At 35.6% G+C, this 26,136-nt stretch overlaps 1 protein-coding gene across 2 annotated transcripts in view; it reads right to left on the reverse strand.

The window, feature by feature from the left end:
• EPHA7 (EPH receptor A7) overlaps positions 1–26,136 on the reverse strand; it is a 178,847-nt gene that overhangs the window by 144,358 nt on the left and 8,353 nt on the right. Inside the window, exons 3-4 of one of the 2 annotated variants that reach the window (XM_083348160.1) lie at positions 25,030–25,699; positions 14,114–14,173 (exon numbers count right to left, since the gene is read on the reverse strand). In XM_083348160.1, the coding sequence (XP_083204286.1) occupies positions 14,163–14,173; positions 25,030–25,699 (681 nt within the window). In that variant the 3' untranslated portion in view covers positions 14,114–14,162. Of the gene's footprint in view, positions 1–14,113; positions 14,174–25,029; positions 25,700–26,136 lie in introns of those variants that run through there. The other variant, XM_083348159.1, reaches the window with a different exon arrangement.

A 26,136-nucleotide genomic window follows, 5' to 3' on the forward strand; every position in this document is an offset into this window, starting at 1 on the left:
GTGGACAGGATTATGGGGAGACTGAGCTCCACCACATGTTTATTGGACCCGTGCCCTTCCTGGCTGGTTTATGCAGCCCGGGAGAGGACACGCAGCTGGTTCCAAGCAGTTATATCAGCTTCTTTGAGTGAGGGTAGCTTCCCTGCCGTCTTGAAAGAGGTGGTGGTGAGGCCTCTCCTCAAGAAGCCTGCCTTGGACCCAGCTGTATTGAACAACTTTCGTCCGGTCTCCAACCTTCGCTTTCTTGCGAAGGTTGTTGAGAGTGTGGTGGCGCATCAGCTCCCTTTGGTCCTGGATGAAGCGGATTATCTAGACCCATACCAATCGGGTTTCAGGCCCGGGCACAGCACGGAGACGGCATTGGTCGCACTGGTGAATGATCTCTGGAGGGCTCGGGACAGGGGTCATTCCTCTGTTCTAGTCTTATTAGACCTCTCAGCGGCTTTCGATACCATCGACCATGGTATCCTGCTGCGGCGTCTCAGGGGATTGGGAGTGGGAGGCACGGTCTTACAGTGGTTCTCCTCCTATCTCCAGGGACGCTCGCAGTCGGTGTTGACAGGAGGGCAGAGGTCGACCGCGAGGTCTCTCGTTTGCGGAGTTCCTCAGGGGTCGGTCGTCTCGCCTCTCCTGTTCAACATCTACATGAAACCACTGGGTGAGATCATTCGTGGCTTTGGAGTTGGGTATCATCAGTATGCTGATGATACCCAGCTTTTTCTTTCGACCCCAAACCACCCCAGTGATGCCCTCAACGTGATGTCCCGTTGCCTGGAGGCGGTTCGGGTCTGGATGGGGAGGAACAGACTTCAACTCAACGCCGACAAGACCGAGTGGCTTTGCATACCTTCATCCCGGGTCTATTCGGATATTCCATCTCTTTCTATGGGGGGTCAATTATTACCCCCCGTAGATAGGGCTCGCAACTTGGGAGTCCTCCTAGATTCACGGCTCACCTTGGAAGAGCACATGGTGGCTGTGACTAGGGGGGTTTTCGCCCAGGTTCGCCTGGTGCACCAGTTGCGGCCCTATCTAAGCCGGGATGATTTATGCACAGTCACTCACGTGCTCGTGACCTCTCGTCTAGACTACTGTAACGCTCTCTACATGGGGCTTCCCTTGAGGACCACCCGGAGGCTCCAACTGGTACAGAATGCAGCCGCGAGAGTTGTGTTGGGAGTCTCCCGATACTCCCATGTCACACCTCTGCTCCGTGAGCTGCATTGGTTGCCAGTTGTCTTCCAGGTGAGATTCAAGGTGCTAGTAATGGTGTTTAAAGCACTACATGGCAGGGGTCCGGAGTACCTTAGGGAACACCTGCTGCCGGCGTCTACTTCCCTCCGCCCTGTGTGTTCCCACAGAGAGGGTCTCCTCAGGGTGCCACCGGTCAGAGAATGTCGACTGGTGGCCCCCAGGGGGAGATCCTTCTCTGTGGGCGCCCCGGAGCTATGGAACCAGTTACCGGTTGAGCTCCGGACGGCGCCCGATCTTCGCTCCTTTCGCCGCGACCTGAAAACATACTTGTTCGAGCAAGCCGGCCTGGCCTGAGGGGGGATTAGTGGGGTCTTTTTACTATTTTTATTGGGGTTTTTACCATGTATTAATTGTATTTTTAATCGGGCATGTATTTAATTATCTTTTATTTTTTGTAAATCTCTGTGTTTTATTCTTGCCCTGTACACCGCCCTGAGTCCTTCGGGAGAAGGGCGGTATAGAAATATTAATAAATTAAATTAAATTAAATATTATGTCAGCCTGTGTGGAAATAAGTACCATTTAATTTTAGCATATTTATTTACTCCCCCTCTCAAAACAAAAAGAAAAGAAAAAGAAAAAGAATGCAAATCAACATTAAGTGAAATAGATTTAACTTAACCTAGGCTTATAACTTATTATCTGAACCTTATTTGTGGAATGAATTATATGCATATTGCTTATAATAACAAATATAATAACATTATGATGGAAAAATAGAAGAAATGCAAATTAAATAAAAAATTGAATACAAATATGATTAAAGAGGAGTAACAATGTACACATTTTATCTATATTACAGGATAGGTATTTCATCAAGATAAAAAATAGTTTCCTATATATATATCAAAACCAGTATAATTAAAACTCATATTTCTTTAACTATAAATGTAATAAATATGGTTAAAATAATTTGGGATCTTTTTTTCTGAATTTCAGGTACTTTGAAATCAGAATGATCATTGAGCACTTCTTATATACTTGTTTATTACTCTTCTCTGTTTCATCCTTCCTTTTCTATACTGTACATGTATTTTAAACATTTATCCAACATTTGTTGGATAAATGTTTAAAATACACATTTGTTGGATAAATATACATTTATACATTTAATTTGGAAGTTACAAGAATCTGAACCTTCCTCCAAATACCCTAAAGTATTAAGCAGTTTTCACCATGCTGAAGACAGAATATACATGGAAGAGTATTAATTATAAAATGAAAATGCCTGAAGTTTGTGCTCAGTATCAATTAAAAAAAATATTTTTGCAACTTTTTCTAACAGTACTACTTGCTCAGTAGTTTATTTGTACAATTCCACAAGTATTCCATTAGCAACATTAACATTTTTGTACTTTATCAGAAATGACTATGTAAAAAATGTTTTTGAAAATAGATGTGAAAGAAAGTAAGTTGTTGGTGTGAAATTTATTTTCAACCATTCTACACAGGCCTGAAAAATGAGGGTCCTAGACCCATCTTCCTCTGCCTGTGTCAAATCTACGTAACAGATAGGAAATCTGACTTTCAACTATATCACTATTTCATACCCATATAAACAGCAAACTTAAATGATGAATATTATATATCCACAGGGCTTTTTTTCTCATAGAACGCTCAGAACGGCGTTCCGGCACCTTTTTTTGATGGATTTTTTTCAACTTTTGCACAAGCTGTGCTACTCCCTCTATTGGCTTTCGAAAGCCAATAGGGTCTTTCTTTGTTCTCCTTCTGCAGAGGGAGTTGCTGCTGCGGTGTCGGCTGTGAGCAAAGTTCAGAGGAGGCAGGCGAGGCCGCCCAAGCCACAGCTTAGCAGCAGATGTGAAAGGTCCTGTGAATTACGACACTGGCCGTGCCTGTCAGTCGCCGGATCCCTGCATTTAGGCGGGTTGCAGGCTGGTGCTGGCAATTAGTTTGCACCAGGGCATGATTACATCGGCCCGATCTAACTTTAGAACCATGCAGGATTAGCAAGGTAAACTTTTCTTCAGTTAAAGCCCTCTCTTGTTTATTTCATGGAGGCATCTGGGTACCCTTTATTTTTGCAAGAGTATATAACTGGTTTGCATTGTCTCCTTTATGGTGTCCTTACATCCCCACCCCCCACCCCCAACTCCCCAATCTAACCTACATCTCTGAGATTTCTTGACAGTCAGCCATCCAAGCACTAACTAGATGTGACCCTACTTAGCTCCAAGTTCAGGAGGTGGTCATCAATGGCCCCTGACAGTGAAAGTTAGATTTCTAAAAGATAGTCTCCTTTACTCCCTCAGCCAGGATCTGTGTCTCATGGCTACTATTTTAGTGGTTATCTGGATTCTTGCAGATTTTGTACATCTATCTGAAGTGGTAATCTTAAGCATTTTTTCATAAATTACTTAAGGATATGCAACTATATTTTCTCATATTTATCTAATGTTACTTTTGCATCTACTCTTTTCAATCCATTTTCTTTCTGTCATTAATTCCCCAAGAATCAGAAATGTAAATTGTAAGCTCCTCATAGCACAGTTTTATATCATTGTTAAAATAAACTGGGCAATTATGGACATATTCATCCATATTCATAAATAAATTGAATTGTAACACTTTCCATCTCACCTAAGCCTGTTCTCTTGTGTGTATAATTTGAACATAGCCAGGCTATTTTTATCAGCAGTTGTAAAGGAATAAAAACAAAATGTTTAACTTATGTATTAATAACAATTTCTTTGTAATTCATTATCTTGTCAGTAACATGATTCCATCAATTAAGCACATATATGTTGAAGGCAGCATATGCACTTGTATTAGACATCTATTATCTCCCACTGTTAGTCCTTCCAAAAGGAATTCAATATATGTCATACTATATATCCAAAAGTTGTCTCTTCCTCTATTAAAGTGCAACACATAATTTTCCAAGTAAACAAAAAAAAATAATGTTCCATCTTTACTATACCCACCTGTAGTATATAAACATGGGGAAGCTATCCCACAATTTTTCACCCCTATTAATTTGATAAAACAGAACATAGTGTTCTAAGTTCATCATGAACTAAGTCTGATGAAAATAACTATTTTGGCAAGGATGAATTAATAGCATCCACTTTGAGTTATAGGAGTATCTCATTTACTTGAACCAATGTGATCATATCTTTAAAATGGTATGTACAAGACGTTAATAATGGGGTTGCTAATAGGTCCGGCTTATGAGCTGTTTGTATTTAAGGAGATGCTCACAACAAATTCTAGTTTATTTGGTGAATGCCTGAAAGATGCATTAAGAATTGAATATGTAATTTTTTAATTATATATATAAATAAATATATAAATAAAATTATATAAATAAAAGAATAACAAGATGAGAGTTCTGGCACCTTTTTTTTAAAAAAAGCACTGTATATGTATATTAATAGTCCACACTGCAATGAGATCAATACAAGGTAATCCTAGTTGTAAATGTGAAGTCATAAATTATTTAACACTTGACTCATAATTTTTGCAAAAAAAGAAGAAATAGCTGAAACATACAATAAAAAAGCTGATATCCTAAGATATTTTTAATCTATTTATGCCCTAGTATGTTAATACCACTCATTTATCACAAGATAGTAACATGTATGCTGACCTAGCAATATAGCTTATTGCAAACGCACAACAGATACTCACTAATAGCTCAAAGTGTTATTAACACATTGTAGTGAGAATAAACATACAATGGGTTTTTAATGATTTTAAAATGGGTTACTTTTCTGCAGCATCAGGAATGTTCTTAACTTTCAGACATTCGGCGCGCATTAGAAACTTTGTATGTTCCTTTTAATGCTAACAAGAAGAAACATTGCTTCTAGACTTCATTTTTTAGGAAGCATGAGAAAATAAAATCCATTTAACCATATAGGAAGACAAGGTTTTAAACTGTAAGGTGAGCAGATCACTTTGCAAGACCAAAAGAGGTGCCAATGACTGTTAATACCACTGCTACCTGCTAAAGAGCTGTTTGCTTGATGGGTGTAACCCTTTCTATGAAGCCTAAGATTGTTCCCCCTCCTCTTATCTCCTTCTGGTTCTTTCTTTTCTAGCACTGTTTCCTATAACCCTTCTCCTTCCTGATTTTTTCCCTCCATTTTTGGCTGCTGCTTATGTCAAAAGAAGAGAGGGATACCACATGCATGTCAAATTGTATGTTGTGGGTTGATAGGGCTTTTATGTGTAAGAGAAAATAATGGGTGGAAGACAGTTCAGCATTTTGGATTGACAGACATGCACAGTATTTGTCTGCCAACTCATTAAAATAGCTACACTTTTCTTTTAGAATTGCATGGCTGTTAACGGTGGCACAATCCTTGGGAAATATGTTTTTTTTGTTTTGTTTTGTTAAAGAAGCTGTTGTTCTGTACCAGGAAACACACTTTTCCTTTCAAATTCCAACACACCTGCATAGTGATAATCACAAATGCAGATAGGAAATCAATTAGAAATTGGAGTAAATGAAGTTAGGTCCTGGCCAGAACTTTTGATTATATATTTTGTCTATTCTTCTTTTAGTGGTGCAGGGCCTTCAGGTATTCGGTGTCGTCTTTTTGGTTACAGATAAAGAAAACAAATAAAGAAGAAAGTTCTCTATCCCCAAACTGCATAAAACTAAACACTTTTCCAAACTGCATAAACGTATGTTGAAAGTTCTGCCAATAAAATAGTCTGGTTTATTTTCATTAATCTTGACTAGAATTCTGGCTTAACATGCAGAAACATAAAAAAATAAATGTTCTAAAATCTCCTCTTTCTCTTAAGAGCTTAATTCCTCCTGTTTCTGTGCTCTGAGAATAGTTAAAGTGTGGCTCTGCTTTCTACCATTTTCTTCTTTTTTGTCATGGATCCATGCACAGCCAGATGTTTAAACTGAACTGGCAGTTTTATTCACTTAGAGTCCTTCCCAATGGGGACCTGGAATAGGGAGATGTTGTTGTTTGATGGTGTTGCAGGATGTAAGCTTTTCAAAATAAAGCTGCCTCTTGTAATTTACCCATGTTGATTTGGTCAATGCTGATGGTGTTCAAATGGTTTTCTAGATACTTTTGGATTGCACCCAAGCCATCTATTACTATTGGTAATAGTCGTTCTACGCCTACCTGCAGATTTTTGTGTTTTATTATTTTTCTCCAGTTCTTTCTCGTCTAGTCTGCTGTCTCCAGGTACTGCAATATCCACTATCCAGACTTTTTTGCCTTTTCTCATCAATAATTGTTAAGTTTGGGATGTTAGGTGGTGTTTGTCTGTTTGAATTCTAAATTCCCAGACTACTTTAGCGTCTTTATTTTCTTTTGCTTTGTCTATTCTGCATTCCCATCCACTTCTTGCTTGCAAGTGATATTTTTTGCAGATATTTCAGTGTACCATTGTTACTATTTTGTCAGAGTTATTTGTAATCAGTATGTGTGATCTTCTTGCAACAGCTATGAGGTCCATTGTTTCTTCAGCTTTTATGCAAAGGCAATATTTGCTGTCTGTTGCAGTCTTCGCAATTCTGGTTTTATATGCTTTGGTCTTCTGAAGCCAGAATTAGTCCCTCTGTCTCTTTCTTCATCTTTCCTGTTCTTAACTATCATCAAGTCTTATTATCTGCTCTGCCTTCTTATGATGATGATTTAATAAGCAGTATATGATTACTACAAGGGACGTGGTGGCTCAGTGAGCTTGTCAATCAGAAGGTCGGATGTTTGGCGGATCGAATCCCGAGTGCTGCGTAACAGAGTGAGCGCCTGTTACTTGTCCCAGCTTCTGCCAACCTAGCAGTTCAAAAGCACGTAAAAATGCAAGTAGAAAAATAGGCACCACTGTGGTGGGAAGGTAACAGCATTCCGTGAGCCTTTGGCATCTAGTCATGCTAGCCACATGACCATGGAAGACATCCTCGGACAAACGCTGGCTCTTCGGCTTTGAAACAGAGATGAGCACTGGCCCCTAGAGTCGGAAACGACTAGCACGCATGTGCAGGGGAACCTTTACCTTTATATGATTACTCTTGTTGCGTATTTCTTTTATATCGATGTTGTACTATATACTGCCCAGAGTCTCTTAAGTGCAAGACATTGTTTTTTTCTCATAATAATCACAATATAGTTTATCATTTAAGCTCATATGTGACTTTAGTGATTGAACCAGAATCTCTTCATCTCATTTTCAGATTCAGAAAGTGGTAATTGTTCCTTTTCTATAAACTGATTTTTTAAAAAATATGCTTCAGGTATTGAGGAGATCTGGGATTAGCAGTAAAGCAGACCACTCTATAAACTAGAACAGAAAGTACTATGTAGGACTGACATTTGATATTCTTCTCCCTAAATTCAATTCAATCCTATTTCAGGACCAAGAAGACTCTATGTCCTTTGATTTTGTGCTTCTCAGATACAGATTGGTTGCTTAACATAGTTAAGACAATATCACACCTTAATCTTGATAGATGTAAGGTTATATAATTGTTCTCAGATAGGTGTCACTGTTTCAAATTGCATAGCCATTTTTTTCAAACTAAAGTTGTAATAGTATGAGCTATGACAATTTGATGGTGTTTTTGAACTATTATACATCTTATAAAATACAACAAAAATAGTGTTCACAAGTTTCTCACTATAATCAGTATATAGCTGGAACAAATATTTCTAACACCATTTTCTTGAGCACAGGTTCTCCTCAGGGCTGCGTCCTAAGTCCGCTGCTGTTCATCCAGTTGACCCATGACTGTTGTGCTAGGTTTGCCACCAACCATACTGTGAAGTTTGCAGATGATACAACAGTAGTGGGCCTTATTCATGATGACAATGAGGGTGCCTACCGCAAGGAGGTTGAGGGTTTGGTGAACTGGTGCAAGGAAAACAGCTTAGTTTTAAATACTGGAAAAACCAAAGAGATCATTGTTGATTTCAGAAAAGGTAGGCACAGTCACACTCCTCTGTACATTAATGATTCATCTGTGGAGATGGTTACCAACATCAAATTCCTGGGCATGCAGTTAACAAGTAGGTTTTCTTGGTCACTTAACAGTGAGACACTAGTGAAAGGGGCACAGCAGTGCCTGCGTTTTCTGTGTCGTATGAGAAAAACTCATCTTCCTTCCCCTGTCCTTACCACTTTCTACAGAGGGACGATTGAGAGAGCATCCTGTCATGCAGAATCAGTCTGGTTTGGAAGCATCACTGCTTCAGACAGAAAGGCAGTGCAGAGAGTGGTGAGGATGGCTGAAAAGATTATTGGCAGTTCCCTCCCTTCTATCCAGGGCATAGCACATAAGCATTGCTTGAGCAGGGTCCGTACGATTGTCTGAGATGCTACACATCCTCTTCATGACCTGTTTTCCTTGTTACCTTCTGGGAGGAGGCTCCGTGGTATCTGAAGCAGAACATTCATATTCAGTCAGTTTTGTGCCATACAGTATTAACCTTGTGAACTCTAAAGCTTCCTCCTTCCGCTATGTATTCAAGATGAATAGTGATTAATACTTATATGTTACTTATATGTAAGGGTATAAGTCTATACGTATGTTGTATTTAGTATGTTTAAATCTGTTATGTATGTGTACACTTTGAGAGCAAGCAACTAAATTTCATTTTTAATGTGTGCCATTATGCCCACAGTAAAAAATGGCAATAAAGATTATCTATCTATCTATATAATAAATGTGAGTATTCTTACCAGAACAATCTAACATAATAAACATCTATCCCCAGATAGATTATTGTTGTAGGTTTTAAAAATAAAAAAAGCTGAGGGAAATGAAGAAAATATTTGCTTGGAATCACATATGTTATAGATAATATATTCCTTGTTAAAGCTCAACTCTAAGATATCCAATCAATTGATCCACATTTTAGTTTTATTTTAACATATTAAGATATACTTAATTGCCTGTTTCAAGCTGATACTTAATTAGACATGTATTTTTAATTGAATAATGCAAAGTACTCATTATAAAATATTCTAACTACACTTGCAATTGATTTTATTTTGTCTTTTCTCCTACAATATTAAATTTTTAAAATGCAATTTTGATGTTTATTCTTTTTGAATATAATTATCTTCAGAGGTGGTAAAGGTTGCATGGAGCTTCAAAAACCCATTTCCTAGAACTCTAGAGAACAAAGCAATTTTTCATGCTTTAATTCCATTTTTCTCCTTTCCCTTTTTCTACTGATGTAACTGTCAGAGAAATCACAGCTGTGCTGACAATGCAATACACATTGAACTCCAATCTATAAAGACCTTTCCTACAGAGACCCAGAGAAAGAAAAGGTGAAAATTACCTATTATTCTGAATTACAGAAATGGGTCAAAGTTTGCCTCTTAGAATCTTGTCCCACTACCAATGAGATTAATCAGGATAAAAAATAATTCTAACTCTTCAGGATATGTTATCTTCGCATTCCCTCCATGACGTTTTGCTTAAATCTCTGGGTAGGAAGTACTGGACAGAGTGGCAAATTAAAGCTGGCAAGAGAGGGAATATTGAAACAATAGTTGGTAATACTAGTTTATCTTTCCTTTAGACGGCTACAAAGGAAAAAAAAAACCTGCCATTTCCTCAAAAAAAAATCACAATTCACAGCTAGAGATGTCACTATTGTTGTAATGAATCTTTTGCTGACATTTAGTACAAAGAATCTTTACTTCTTTTCTTTACAGGAAAAACAAACAGAAGTGTTCCTTTAACCAAACACTTTCCATTTGCATTATTTGAGGATCACTTGTTTGGTTTCTGGCCTATGAAGACACAACATTTTGAAAGCTAGATTTTAAAAAAAGCAAAATACCTATTCAATACTGAAAACAAAAAAAATACTGTGGTAGCTTTTTAAAAAAGTAAAATAAAATAAAATAACATAAAGCAACTCAATCTTTAACTACAAAATTGTTTGTCTATATTTACTCTTGTACTATACAAAATGTATTTGCAGCTAGTCAATATGAAATATGAAAACAGTGTTTTAAAATTTAGAAAAATCAGCATGCCAAATTGGTATTTTCCAATTCTGTTGATTTACCAGCAAGCTTCGTTGCCAAAATTTCTTCTATCTCCCTCCTTTTTAGATTAGTAAACAGTGGCAAGTTTTGTTCCAGCTATGATAGGGTTTTTCAAAATATCTGAATATAGCAATTGTATCATCTAATATTTATTCTATAATCTAAAGATATCCAACTTTTTTATTCATCCATCCCTTTTACATAGCCCTGCATCTCACAAATGAGACTCTGGTAGCATACAATAAAAATAAATCATAAAAAGAAATAAACTTAAAAACCATTCCATAATGAAACACCAATATTATTATTAAATATCTTAATATTTTTCAGAAGCTGTTTTGTTCTCCTCCTGAAAACATTCCTGGTGATCAATCTTTTTTTAAAAAAATGTGGTATCAAGAATTTAGCACAGTATTCTACGTGGGACATAATGTAAGCAGAATAAAATATTGACATTATTTCTGTCTATCTAGATTGTATTGGAACTATTATTTAGTTAAGCCTAAAGAAAGTCCATATTATGTATATGTTTTTAAAATATGTAGTATCACTAATATACAAAATAATGTGAATTCATAAAGGAAAGAACACATATCCTTAAGATTTTAATCTGATATGTAATTTGCAAAAATAGTCTCTTTTAATAGGAATGTAGGAGGGTTTGTTTTGTTTTGAGTCCACATTTTATTGAACTAACTTGATAGGTAGTTCATAGACTAATACAAAGAATGGAATTAATTTATTGTTCAAAGTGAACACTTTAATTCAAAAATATGTATCACATTAACTCACTAATACACAGCAGTCCATAGAAATTTATGCCACAATACATTTGTGAGCTTTTGCAATGCTGCAAAGCTTTTGCTGATAATTAAGGAAAATTCTGCTACTGAAGTTACTTTACAACTAGCAATTACTTTAGCTACCTGCCTTTGATCAAATAATTCCATAGAAAGAAAAACACTGTTCATGGATTAACATGTAATGTGACACAATCAGAGAAAAACTTAGTGATATGACTTGAAAATAAACCAGATTCTACTACATAAACAATCATATAATACACCAGACTTCTAATTGCTTCTCTATAACTTAATGTATTGAAATTACTTAAGTATATCTTAAAATCTTTTACCTATTTATTGTATTATAAGGTTCCTTTTTACCAAGGAATTCAGGGTGGCAACATGGAAAATTTTTGGCAATCTTTAATCAATTAATTCTGACTACTCAGGTAAATAAGACTGAACTATGTAGTTCAATACACAGTGATTTACAGCTGATCATAAAATTACTCTGACACAGGCATGTTGCCAGTAATAAATATTTATGGAAAATGAATGAAAGAAATGATGCAGTTTTAATCTCTGTGTCAGTGGCTTAATTCAGTGTTCCTTTAAGCATTAGGTTAAACTGATTATATAATTCTACCTTATCTAAGATTTCAAGAGCAATTTAAATCACATAAATACTATCTTGCTTTGGCACTAAAAATCAATGCATTGGACGTTTTCAATATTTTTTTAAAATGTAAATAGTAATCATCCAGATGGCTAATAACCATTTATTTTTTCCAGAAAAATAAAAAAATAAGGAAAGGCAAAGTTAGAACAAAGTTAAAACAAAGAATATAAAAGGAATGCAAGAAATACTTGATCCATTCCAACTTAATGCTAAACCACATGTCAAAGCTGAATACTACGTCTAACATCTTATATATTTCATTCATTCATTCTCAATGAACACCAAAACACCCAGAAAAGATCATCTTGATCCCGCATTTTTATTTTATCTTGAACATAAGAGGAATCAGTTACAAACTTTCTATTTAAAAAAAAGAAATGGCATTTTAATAAAAACCACCTTTGATAAATTTGTTTTTTTTTCATTTAAAGGTTTCTCAGTTCTTAAACGAATTTATGCTCATTCTTATCTGAAAATAATGTTCTACACAATTAGAAGAAAAATGAACAGAAATAAGAGTAACAATCACTAGTTGCTTTCAGCATGTTTCCTTTCAGAGAGAAAAAATGTTCAAATTATCTTGCACTTTATTTAAGCTTCACAACTGCTATACATACTTAATAGCATTAGCACATCCGCCGTACTAAGAACTGCATCCATGACAATAATTTATTATATAGTAGTACAGCATATTATATACTTGTAGAGCACTATAAGAGTAACCAACCAATCTACATTATATTTAGTTTGATACAGAGTAAAAAGTATTTCCTTGGTGATATAATATATGTCAAGGGAGAGAAACAGTTTGATAGCTAAGCAGCACAGTTCTGCTAACTTGCATAGCGCACACACAAAAATACACAAACAGGCAGCACTTGCTTTTGTAGTGTCAGATAACATTATTTCCAAGATGACACCGAGGGCCTTCATCGGGTATGCATAAGGTCAGTGAATATTAACTTCATTTACACTTGGCTGAGAATTGGCTGGTGTCAACAATAGAGGTTTAGATCCTCTGCTGAGTGGGGTTAGAAGCTGACAGAAAGCTGCCACTGAGGAAGATGGATGATCCTACTGGCTGACCCCTTTCCTCCTAAGTGTCACTGTTTGGGCCTCTTTTCTATCTCTACAACAAAAGACCCTCTCCGAGTTTCCCAGTGGCCTTCAGATTCTTAGGTACTAACAGGTCCAGACATTTTCATTGATTGGATTCTATACCCTTAAACACAAGAGTTTGTCCTTCTTTGACTAGCCAAGCCTTGGCACAGATGTCTTTTTATTTTGTAATTGTTTCAATGCTGTCTGTTGGGAAGATGCAGTCAGACAGGCGAACACCATGTCAACACAGGAAATGCTGCAGTATTTATCTCAGTTTCCCAATGGCATTTGGAGGAAACTGATATGTGGTATGACTAGAGAATTTAATTCCTATGTAGCTCATCTGCTTCTTAATTGCACTTAATCCGAATTTCCTACAGGTAAGCTTTGTTCTGAGAAATAAGGCCACAAAATTTTTTCTATATTTGTAAATTACAAAAGGAAAACCAACCCTCTTCAGCCCATGTTTTATAATAATAATAATAATAATAATAATAATAATAATAATAATAATAATAATAATAATAATAATAATGTCCACATTTCATTTGAAGGCCCAATAAGAAATAAGAGAGTTCAGGTTGTAAGTTGTATTATGTGTTATAAAGGTAAAAGGTAAAGGTTCCCCCACACATGCGTGCTAGTTGTTTCCGACTCTAGGGGCCGGTGCTCATCTCCGTTTCAAAGCCAAAGAGCCAGCGCTTGTCCGAGGATGTCTCTGTGGTCATGTGGCCGGCATGACTAGACGCCAAAGGCGCACGGAATGCTGTTACCTTCCCAACATAGTGGTCCCTATTTTTCTACTTGCATTTTTACATGCTTTTGAACTGCTAGGTTGACAGAAGTTGGGACGAGTAACAGGCGCTCACTCTGTTACGCGGCACTCAGGATTCGACCCGCCAAACTGCCGACCTTCTGATCGACAAGCTCAGCGTCCCAAACAACTGAGCCACCACGTCCCTTCGAGTATGTGTTATACAAAGGAGCAATTCCACACTCAGAGTAAAATAGAATCATAGTACACACTCTGACATAGTTTTTAATTCAATAAAGGACCATAACTATGATAAATTAGAAATTGCAAGCTGGAATCAAATGTCTACATGCTGAATAACCATGTGAATATGACAAAACAAAACTGAAGTCTTCAAATTAGAAAAAACTTTATTTTGTGGGTTGTTGTGTTGATGCTGTATTTCTAATTTATTTATTGACAATTTCCAAAAAGCTAAACCAGATTTCTTCTGCTAGATTTCAAGGACATTTGAAGGCTGGATCATTGGGAATAACTCAGGAAGCAACAGGATTTTCCTCCTATTTCATATTAGGAATACATTGGAGTGCTAAATAGGTCCTACATGAAACAAATTAAAAGATAAAGCAGGTTTATTATTATTATTGCTCTTTCACCTCGCTTGCCCAATGATACAGAAGAAGCTTCTACCTTGTACAAAAGACATGGTTCGAAAGTTACCACAACAAAAATAATCCTTTCACTCATAGAAACAATGAAGAAATATGGCTCCCTGGAGCAAACTAGAACAAAATAAAGTAATATAGTTAGGAAGAAAAATGCATATTACTGTTTGTCATAATAAATAAGCTTAAATTACTTCCATGGCTAAATAATGTGCAATCCTTTGTTGCCATATATACTGTATCGGCAACAGACATTTTCACTGCAACATTTGAACATACATATTTGTCCTCAGCTTTTCTATTTAGCAAATATCTCTCAGCACCTCAGCACCATTTAAATATGTACTGGCAAAGTATTCTGTTGACAAATATTTCTATATAACTAGTGAACTGGAATTAGTTAAAAGGAACAATGTATGTCATATAAACAATGTATGTGCCAACTTTTAGTCAGCAGTTTGAATTACATTCTCATAGCCATGTCATTGCCATCAGTGAAAAAAATAAGTAACAATTCATTTTGTCTCCAGAGATGGCAACAGATAGAATCCAATCCCTATTATAATCACTAGTCCTCCCCATTTCTTGTCTGTATCACTGGTTTGGCCTCAATATCCTCCTCATTTCTTCACGAGCAGCATCATTTTTGCATGTTTGCCTAAAGTCATTGCTTGCATTATGTTAATGCACCACACTGCAAAGTCTTAAAAATGTCAGACTGAGAGTATTTACTGTAGAAAAATGTATCCATCTGCAGATCACGCTTTTGTTCTAACTAAATCAGAGAAGTAGTCTCTCAAACTATTTAACATAAAACTTCTCCTGTGTGTGTTTGCACCTTTTGTTTAAGCCATTTAAGAAAAAAAAATCAAACCTATAGTTTACATCAGGGGTGTCAAACTCACAACGTCACGTGATGTATCACAACATATCGCAACTTTTTTTCCATTGCCGGCAATGGGATGGGCGCGATTTCGCCATGACACATCCGGCCCATGGGCTGGCAGTTTGACACCCCTAGTTTACACAAATCTTCAGTGTTAAATTTTAAGTACTAAAACCCAAACAGTAAGTAAACTGAGACTTTTAGAAGTGAAGTTGTATATGTTTTGAAGTTGTTGTTTTGTTATTTTGAACTTCTGTCATTTTGTTTTCTTGTCCTCTTAAAAGAATAATAGGGACATTCAGGGACTTTATAGGACTACCATGACATATCTTCTTAAGCATTAACACAATTCGAAAGTGGTAAATCAAACCTTACCAATATATTTCCAAAATTTTAGAGTCCAGAAAGAAAAAATAATGATTTGATTGCTTGGTAAAATCATTTATTTGAAGACAGAAGGAAAGAGTCCTCATATATTCCATTAATATGGCAAGACAATCAAATTAATAAAACAATGGCATCTTGTTCAATTTACATTGTTCAGTATAATGGACTCATCTAACTGGGAAGGGAAAAGATATCTAGGCCATTTAGATTTTAGAGTTTTGCAGATCACTTATTCACACAGGAATAAAAACTCTAAAACACAAGATTATAAATTCTTAACACTTTTGTAATAATAGTCCTTCGCCTAACATGCAAAGCAATACTCCTAAATTAGGAACCTGTGGCACTGAGGAAAATCAATCCCTAAGGACTTCAAGAGATATTCTGAGGACCAGGCTCAGGGAACTGAAAGCATCTGATAATTATGCTAGTGAATGGCCAGCTGCAGACTGTCACTGCATGATTTCTACCGATGTTCACAGAGTGATTAGCCCCACAGCACGGCAATAAGAGGCTGTCCCAAGAGGTGCAAGTTCTTTCAAGTTATAATTAATTGATCCAGAGAGATCCTTAATTGATAGGTTAAAATGCCCAATGCCAACTATAATAATATAAAGAAAGGAAAATTCCATGATGCAGTGCAGTGCCTGTGGATTGCATTCTTTCCAAAGTCCATGCCAAAAAGAACTGCTCCTAGTAGGTAATCCTATTTGCTTCATTTAAAACGTAAAATTGAAACACAGAATCAAATGTATTCTCTGCACATCTACATTACCCTGTTTCACCGATATTAAATTTCCTCTCTGGATTCTCATTTTACCATGTTTTATCTCATTTGCCAAGTAAAATAAACATTTTTCTTAATAAAGGACAATGGTTTTATAAACTTCTGGTTTCAGGCAAATTTTGTTTATACTTGAGATAACTCGGGCAAAGAATTATTGTCAAATATTCAGAGCCATGTTGCATTGGATTCATGCCCAAATGACTACCCATATTCATGCCCAATAGATTCAGTTACAAACGATGCCCAAATGATGCAATTTATTCATGGCCAAATGATATATAGTCACATGGCATGTTCATCAATCAATGTCAATATTTTCTTAACCTCCAGTTTTTGACAAGCATCTGATGTAGTTTATTGATTCAGCACTAATTAATAATGAATGTGCTGTATCTTATAAAATTAAACATAAACATTAAATATAAACATGCAAAAATCTAACATTAAAAACAAAGATCTATATTTTCTTTTATGCAGTACAGAGGTGCTAATATTATAGGAGAGGAAAAATGGAATGTTATTTAATTTATTTATTTATTTTATTGAATTTGTATACCGCCCTATTCCTGTAGGACTCAGGGCGGTTTACAGGGCAGTTAAAACCATGAAATACAAAAATTAAAATCAATTAAAACAATTAAATTAAATTCAAGCCCCAAGAGTAAATCTAAAACCCAGTTAAATTAACAACCCCACAGTCTGGACCAAACAGATCAAAGAGCCAAGTTTTCAGGTCCCGGCGAAATGAGCGAAGGTCGGGGGCAGTCCTAAGTTCCGTGGTAGTTGGTTCCATAGGGCAGGCGCACCCACAGAGAACGCCCTTCCCCTGGGAATAACCCACCAGCATTCATTAACCGGCGGTACCCTGAGAAGGCTCTCCCTGTGGGGGCGCACAGGACAATGGGAAGATGATGCCGGCAGCAGGTGTTCCCTTAGATAGTCCGGACCCAAGCCATTTAGGGCTTTATAGGTCATTACCAGCACCTTGAATCTCACCCAAAGGGCAACCGGAAGCCAATGTAGCTCACAGAGAAGAGGTGTTACACGGGAGTATTGGGAAGCTCCCATCAAAACTCGCGCGGCTGAATTCTGCACCAGTTGAAGCCTTCGGGTGGTCCTCAAGGGGGCATTGTTTATGTTAAGGTTATAATAAGTCTGTCTGTATACAATTGTTTTTAGTTTTCCAATATAGGAATAAAACTCTTGCTGTTGAAAACATCTGACATAAAAATTTATATTCCAAATTCTACGGTAATTATGTCTCCTACCTTAAGTCTAACTATGTTAACTTAATTAATTTAAACAATCAACATATACAACTTAGGACAAAACTTTATATTGCACACCATTTTTAAAAAATTGTGAGTACTTTTATTTTGAAGAGGAAAGGCCACATACATAAGACAATTCAATGGTATTGTTATTTACCTTCCTGGAATATCGGTATCTATAAACAAACACAGGGGAGAAGGCTGTTACATTAAATGCCAGTTATTTAAAGATACGATGAGCTATTTTTAAATGAAAAACAATGAAAAAATAATATACAAAATATGCAGTCTTAGGAGGAAATACTCTTTCCAATCTACATAATTCAACGCTTAACTACTTCAAAAATTATATTATATTAGCTGATATAAAAATTGAACAATAATATGAAAAAGATGTACATAATTTAAATTCCAAAAAAAAATCTTACAATTTGACAAGTGTATTCTTTTTGCCTCCCACTGCCAAAGACATTGGATGAGATTCCAATGCATATAGTCACCATTAATGGACCGAAAATACGCCACCCCCAATGGTAAGAGAAGAGTCAATATTATGAAGAGCAAGTATGACAAGAAAATATTTCATCTACAACAGGTAAGACTGGGTTGATACTTGACATTTCATTCAAAAATTCAGATTAACTAGATTCCAGGCAACAAATTTACAGGTGGCATATAATTATAAATCTCATCTGACTTGATAGAATTCAAAATTAGTTTCATACTATAGTCCTATAATTTTGAACATGCTTGCATTAGAAAAGAAAGCAAAACAAGTTACCAAAACTAAACAGGACAGCTTCTAGAATTCTTTCCAGCACTGTAGTAACAGAGACTAAGAATGGAGGAAATAGCAACATTCTTTACATTTAGTAAGTGCATTGAGTTCAATTGTGTCTACCATTGGGATATACTGGCAGAAAATATCTGATTTTTTTTCCTGTTGAAAATTTGACCCATTTTCAAATTCATCCTTTCTTTTGCCAGTTTCCCCCCATCCCCCACCCCAATCAAATAGGTCAGGTTCTATGCTCCAACTTGTAAAAGCATCATATTGGCTGTGTGGTCAGGTCAATCTAAAAATCGAATGCTCATTTACGCTAGAGCAAATTAATGAGGTTGTCCTCTACTATCCTTATTAGTTCTGTGTAAGATGATTTTATGTATCACTTCAGTTTATCTGCCCTGACCATTTTGTTTTCTAAGCAATTCCTATGAGCAAATCTTTCTAGAGTCTATGAGGGTTCCAGAGATACTATTGGTAATGTCTGGTGTTTGGACATATATCAGTACTAGAGGAAAATCTGGTGCAAAATCCTTGTGAAACCTAGGGAAGACGCCATGCTAGAGGTTCAGGCCAAAGTCCATTCTGTGCAACTCAAATGAGGACATGGAGCATTTGTCACTTTAATGACCCACAGTTAGATTACATGTAACTGTAGTTTTCACGAGATAAAAACAATGGCAACATATATAGTGGCATCTTGGTACTTAACTGCTTTGAAACTCATCAAATTTGCATTTTGACAAAAACATTGTGACCCAGTGCTCAGTGTTTGTTTGGTACTCAATGCACAAGCTAGAACTTGTTGGTGTCAGCTGCCTTATGACTCACTACATTATTCCTTATGGGAAAAAAATATTTGGTATTCATCATTTTTGGTACTCATTGTGCCTCCCAGAACCAATTAATGAGTACCAATGTCCCACTGTACTGGTTGAAGTAAATAGGGTTCTGTGCAGAATTCATTTAGTTCACTTTTGACTGTGAAATGACCTAATTTGTACATTCCAAACTGATTTGGAACATTTTTCTGAACATTGTGAAGTTCCTTCATTTAAAAAAGGAAGAAAATTAGTATGTAAAATCCTCACCTACACTTGCTCATTTTACTTCATATAATCCAGTTGTTCATTGCTAATTTTTTTTTACTATATTTTTCCATCAGTTCAGAACAGACAGTTCAGAAATACAGTGAAAAAATCTGGTACTGAAAAATTAAAATATCACATAAAGTCAAATAGACAAGATGTTCCTTAATAATAAGGAAAAAGAAATCACAAAGGCATACCATGAACTGGCGTATATTTTGGTTATTATATACATATATGTGTGTGTGTGTGTGTGTTTGTGTGTGTGTGTGTGTAACAGATTTATTGCTTTTAATCTTATAAGCCACCCAGGGTCACCTTGGAGCAAGATGGGTAGCAATCAATCAATCAATCAATCAATCAATAAAATTATTAAAAATCCAATTCAAGTCAATCTTGACTCCTGGAAACAGCCTGGATAAATTCATCAGTTTTCTTGGCAATAATTTCAAAAGTGGTTTGTCACTACCTTCTTCCTACTGTTGAGAGTGAGTGATCAGTCCAAAATCATTCAATTCATGATCTCCTAATTTCTAGTAAGAAATGTAACACAAACATATGACACGGGCTCTCTGCTGCTAAATTTGATGTATCATAATCCACACAGACACAAATCTTTGAAATATATGAAGTCTCTATACTACTAAAACATTTGTGTTTGTCTGTTTGTAACCTTCAACTGGGTGAACCAGTACATTATAGGATGACTATTTTCAAACCAGTGTAACAAATGTGCAAACTTACAGAAATCCATGACCAATGACTCCCATGGGAATGCAATTTGAAAAAGTTGTGGCCACTTCAGTACCAATGTACTGCCATGATCATTTGATAGTCATTTTCAATACTCCCTGTTTCCACCAAGCAAAGTACAAAGTCAGTGCGGAAGTGGCAGGAAGTTGCAAGTCCAAGGCCAGCAGGCAACTAAGTTGATGTCGCTGGGTGGGGAAGTAATAGGGTGCCTGAGAGATGTGACAAGGGTCAGGGACGGTGTGCAAGGGTAGAGCAGTTAGGCAAGATCACAAGGATGCAAGTCTGGAAGGGTGAACAAAAGTGAGGATGGGTACACAAGGTTGTTGTATGGTTTGGGAAAGCTACACAAGGATATGCAAGTGGCCTACATGGCATGTATATAAAGAGATTGGGGGGAGAGTTCCTGGTGGGGGAGACTTATCCAAACAGGTTGTTTTGTGCAAGCTTTCCACAAAAAAAGTCAGTAGGGAGGCTAGATGAAAGATGGAAATTGTTCTCTCTTCTATTGCTTTTTTGCCCACCCATGGTCATTCTGTTTATGTGTTTAGGTAAGTCAACATCTGTGAAATGATAACACAACTGAAAATCAATTAACCCAATGTGTCATGAATAGTTAGTATTATATAACTGTGTATGAGCAATTTGATATTATTTTTTTATTTTTAAGTAACAAAAGAATGGACTACAGGTTCTTCATTCACATAACAAAAAATAAACCAATTCATTAATTTTAACTTTAAAATTTTATGTTAATTATATATTATAGAATATAGTACAATGAAAGTTCTACCAGTGAGAAAGTAATCTTAGGGTACAGTATTTCCCCAAATTTCAATTTATTTGAGAATTACATTTGCAGAAATATCTTCCAGAAACATTATTATCAATAACAGAAATATATCTAGAATTAATATACTTATTAAATCTAAAGAATATTACTATTTAATCTATTTGTATTAGGAAAGTTCCTTCTCTTTTAATGGTGACATTTCTTTTTGATTCTTTGTGTGTGTGTGTGTGTGTTGTGAGAGAGAGAGAGAGAGAGAGAGAGAAAGGGAGGGAGGGAGGGAGGGAGGGAGGGAGGGAGGGAGAGAGGTGGAGAGAGAGAAAAATACTGTAGTGACTGGGGAAAAGTCAAAGAAATTAGGATGGGATAGCTGGCTTGCCTTACTAGATAGATGCAATACTAAACAACAAGTTCTATTTTGTATTTGAAAAGAAATTTCTGCAAACTTTTCCACAACTATCCCCATGTATAGCTTATAAATATTTGGCCATCAAAACCCTTAAAGGTTGAATACAATGCAAGAGGCAAAACAGCACGGTTAATATAATGGAATGTACATCAGAAGTTGCATTTTGATCAAATAAAATCAGAGATAGAAAAATTATCTTTTCTGAATATATACTCCTTTCAATACATTTAGTTAATACTTTCAGTGAATGCAATATTTTAGTTTTATCTCACAATGTTTTATATGCAAAATGGTTAAATTTGTGTAAATGTTAATGCTCTCTAAGTCTGCATATTGTAATACATCGCACCCAACAGTGGTTTATATAGCGCAACAGCACCCTAAAAAAGTATACTACAGCAACGTTAACATTTGTTGATTTGATTCTAGCAACATACAAAACCATGGTGATAAAATAAATGTTACATCTGAGCTACCTAAGTACGTAAATATCTATTTAATCTTTATCTCTACTATTTATTAGCACTGCAGAGCTTTGCTTGGTTGCTGGTGCTTTCATATAGAGACAGGTTGGAATCATGTAATTTTAGTTCTTTGCTAAAGGATCACATTTCCTTTACAAAAGCATAACAATTAATGTTGTTTTAAGCCTTTAATAAAGCTTTTCAATAAACTTTGAAAATATGCTTTTGAACCAGGATTTTTAAATATATAGTTATATTTTAGTTTGATATTATTCATGTAGTTTGGAAACTGCCTTAGGATATGTGGTAATTTGCAAATAAATATTTGAGTATTACAAAACTAATTCTGTGGACAACTAGCCTAAACACACACACACACACACACTCAACACGCACAAATACATATATCATTTACTGAAATGTACTTGAGTTTTAGATCTCATTTTACTTAATTACCTAATTCATAAAAGGAAATTACAAAGAAAATGTTTTCTTTTGTCATCCTTCCTCAAGAATCAGGAACAATGTTACATTTTGCAACATCAAAAGTTAGATTTTAATTACTTTTCGGGAGGAGAAGGTTAAATCAGGCTCTATGGCTGTGTGTGTTTTTTCTCGGAATAGATTATTAATTTTGCAAAGTCAAAAAGCTGATTTGAAATATATGTAGATCAGAGTAAATGCATACGGAAATTAAAATGTCAGAGCCTGAACTACAGTGCAAACATTCATTTTTATATGATTCATATTTTATATTAGAGTGAAAATATTGTGCACAAAATGCAAAGCTTACAAATCAATTAAAGACTAAAAAAAATCACAGAACAATTTAATTTTTGGTTGTTCTACAAAGTCTGACAAAAACAAAATATTCAACTGAATTAATAGTAGGATTAGGTTTATAACAAATTTGATCCCATGATTGTCTCAAAACTACCAGTTTCACCATGAATGCTATCATTATACAGCATCCATTTTTCACCACCTGTTTAACCATTAATGCTATCACTGAGAAAGTCCTATCAGAGCCAAGGAATTAATGAAAGATATGTGCCTCAAATTTTAGTTAGCTTACATTTTAATATAGGTAGTAGCTACTAATCTCATATTTCTCACAACAAATGTAAAAAAACAACTTTATTTTGAAACTTTTACCAAGATCTGTTTTTAAAAAACAACTTTATTTTGAAACTTTTACCAAGATCTGTTTTTGAAAGAACAGAAATGTTAAAATCTCTTCCCTCCCTCAATTCTGGAACGCTTCCAACAGAATATATTCTTTTAGCAGTTTCTCTGGCAGCAAGCCGGCATGAGAAGTATTCTTACAAAATGAACACAGAGAGAGACACTCAACTGCAAGTTATCATTTAATGCTTCAGTTGACATCACTGAAGTTTAAAATTAAGAACCCTATTTAATAAACAATTTACTTGAATTCTAATCATAACAGCTGTATCTCCATCAATCTTCTGTTTAATTTTTAATTCTAACAAGTTTTTCTAAACAATAACGTTTGGAGTGCTATTATACAGTATTTTGATCACTGCAAAATCAGTTTAAAAAAGATTAAAGATTGGTTGGGAAAATGAACTCTCATCATGAAATGCGATGGACACAGCATTATTCAAGTATTTTAAGCAGAATCAGGATGTAGACATTGAACTAATTTACAGGGGTAGCTTTTCAATATTTGAAATATCCTTTTTAATATTTAGCTGTTCTCCAATGCTAACAGATCTGTTTTGAGTTTGAAAAGCAAGAATGAAGAAAGCCAGCAACAGTATAAGAAGTCCTCATTTAGCAACTGCTTTGTTTAGCCACCATTTGCAGTTACAGAGGTGATGAAAAAATAAATTTTATGATCAATCCTTGCATTTGCTGGTTTTTAAAACAAAGCTGAAATAAGATCATAAGCACAGCAATTTCACCTAGCAAGTTGCTGGTCCTAATTGTGGTTGCTAAAACATATGGGTTACTACCCATATGTCACAGAAAATATTTTTCATGACAGATATCTTCATTGAAATTACCCTACCCATCTCTTCCATCACCAATCAGATCAATGGTAAATAGCTAATAAAACATCTATTCTTCACTGTTGATAACCATAACTTTATGTCAAAAAGTTCAAAATCCAAGCTTTCTGTGACTTTCAGAAGTTATCAAATTGATGTTTTAATGGGACAAAAAGAGAAAATTATACATGGCAACACTAATCAAACCCATTATTATACATTCAATTTAGTCTGGCATTTCTTGGAAAGCAATCCCCAACATATCTAAAGTTCAATGTTTATCCTAAACAGGTATATTTGTGCCCCTTGTCCACACAGCATTTTATCAGTCCTTGACAAATAGTATCTATACACAACTGGTGAGATATCTAATTTCTGGAAACAGTCTTTCAAATCAAATTTTATCTCCTTCTTCCAGATAAAGGATCCAACAATTTGGTTCCAATGATAGAAGTGATTTCGCAGACGAAAATAAAGTATGCCTTTCTATAGTTTGCAATTCCTGTCTTAATTCAAAATCTGCTTTGGAAATCATCTAAACTTTTACAGCATATCAAGGGCTGCAAAAGTAGAAGGGAGGAAAAGAGGTACTGCTGCCTGTGCAATCTATCTATCCCAAGATTTCAGATGTGAGAAACTATTTATTGCGCTCCTTTTTCCTTTAAAAAAAATTCCACGTATCCTTAGGTTTCCTATCAATACTACACCCTGAGCTGCTTTTCAGTATGTTAATCAGAAACACATTATACTTTAAAAAGTTTCCGCACAGTTTGCCAAATTAGCTACTGAATATACTGCAAGTAATATTTGGATTATTAATGATATCCTCTCTGCAAGACATACTTTTCTCAAGTGTTATTTTAAAGAATCATTAAGTACTAAATAGTTTTTTTGGCCTCTCCCTTATAAAATGTTATGTGACTCCATGTATGTAATAGCATTAGGAAAGGTAAACTACTGTTTGGCTTGACAGTTACTTTAATGGCTTTTCTAAATGCAACATCCAATTATCGATTTCCATTCCTGAACAGAATTTGTTTCTTTACTGTCTGACACTCTAATTTCTGGCTTCTATGAATTAAGTAAGGCAACACTTCCATTAAAGAGGCATTTGTTAAAAGCAGTAAAAGAGCAACTATGTAAATATGTTTTCTACTTACGTTCGCACGTGTCTCCTTTTTGCTGGAAGCCAGCTTTGCAGATACACTTCCCAATTGGCACTAACCATTCTCCCTCTGCACTGCAATGCATTCTAGGAGAGTTTTCAGCTTCTTCTTCCGCACTACTGACGCAAGTTCCTCGGACCTCAACTAAGGAGGAGAACTCTGACCCAGTTACTGTGTCTGGAAAAATCGCTAAGTTCTCAATAATGGACCAGCACTTCTTATAGTACACTTTGACAGAAACCAGAGCAATGCAAGCCCCTACATCCTGAAATGCAAGGTAGAATCCTTTCTTGGACAGAGGTCCGATCTCTCTCACTTCTGTATTAAGTTTCATTTTTCTCTCCCCCAGGTCACCTTGAGTAAAGCTTTCATCAGCTGCAATAGTGTCTATTTTTACATATTGGCTTTCTCTGATACTCCTTCCAGTGTCATAGTCTGTTTCATAATAATGCAAGTTGAACGTTTCTTTACATGTCCCCAGGACTCCAGGAAGGCTATTACAATCCCTCAGAGTGAATTTTAGTTCTACAAAAATCCTTTGTGCATTGCCTTTCGTGATCCAGTTAGTCCGTAGCCAGTTATTTTGGTTGGGTTCCATGACTTGGCATACCTGGTATGTTCGTATAGGCGTGTAGTTCTCATCCAGTCCGCTAATTTCTTCCCACTGAAAAATTAGATCATAGTTATCCATACTGAGATAAACCTTTCTAATAAAGAAAAATTAGACAACAAATATAGTACAATATTATGTACTATAATCAAGTGATAATTAACATATATTAAGTTGTTTTTGGTTACCAGTGACCAATAGCATATGTTTTAACAGCTTACATTTTTTAGCATGGAATGAGAAACTTTTTTTAAAAAATGAAAGGGAAGGATACGATCCAATGCCTAATAGAATAATTTTATAGGCAGAGAGCCGATGTAACAGTGGCACGTATTAAATGTCCCTAATTTAAAGTGTTAATTCTAGTGTGAACAACCAATATGGTGATCGTAGTATCTTTCCACTCTACAAAGTCTGTAAATAAAGGAAAATGTTAAAAACATGAAATTAGCATACTGCTTAGACAACAGTATAGTCAATGTGGAAGAACT

The sequence above is a fragment of the Vipera ursinii genome (assembly GCF_947247035.1).
Source record: "Vipera ursinii genome assembly, chromosome: 1".
Lineage (NCBI taxonomy): Eukaryota > Metazoa > Chordata > Lepidosauria > Squamata > Viperidae > Vipera > Vipera ursinii.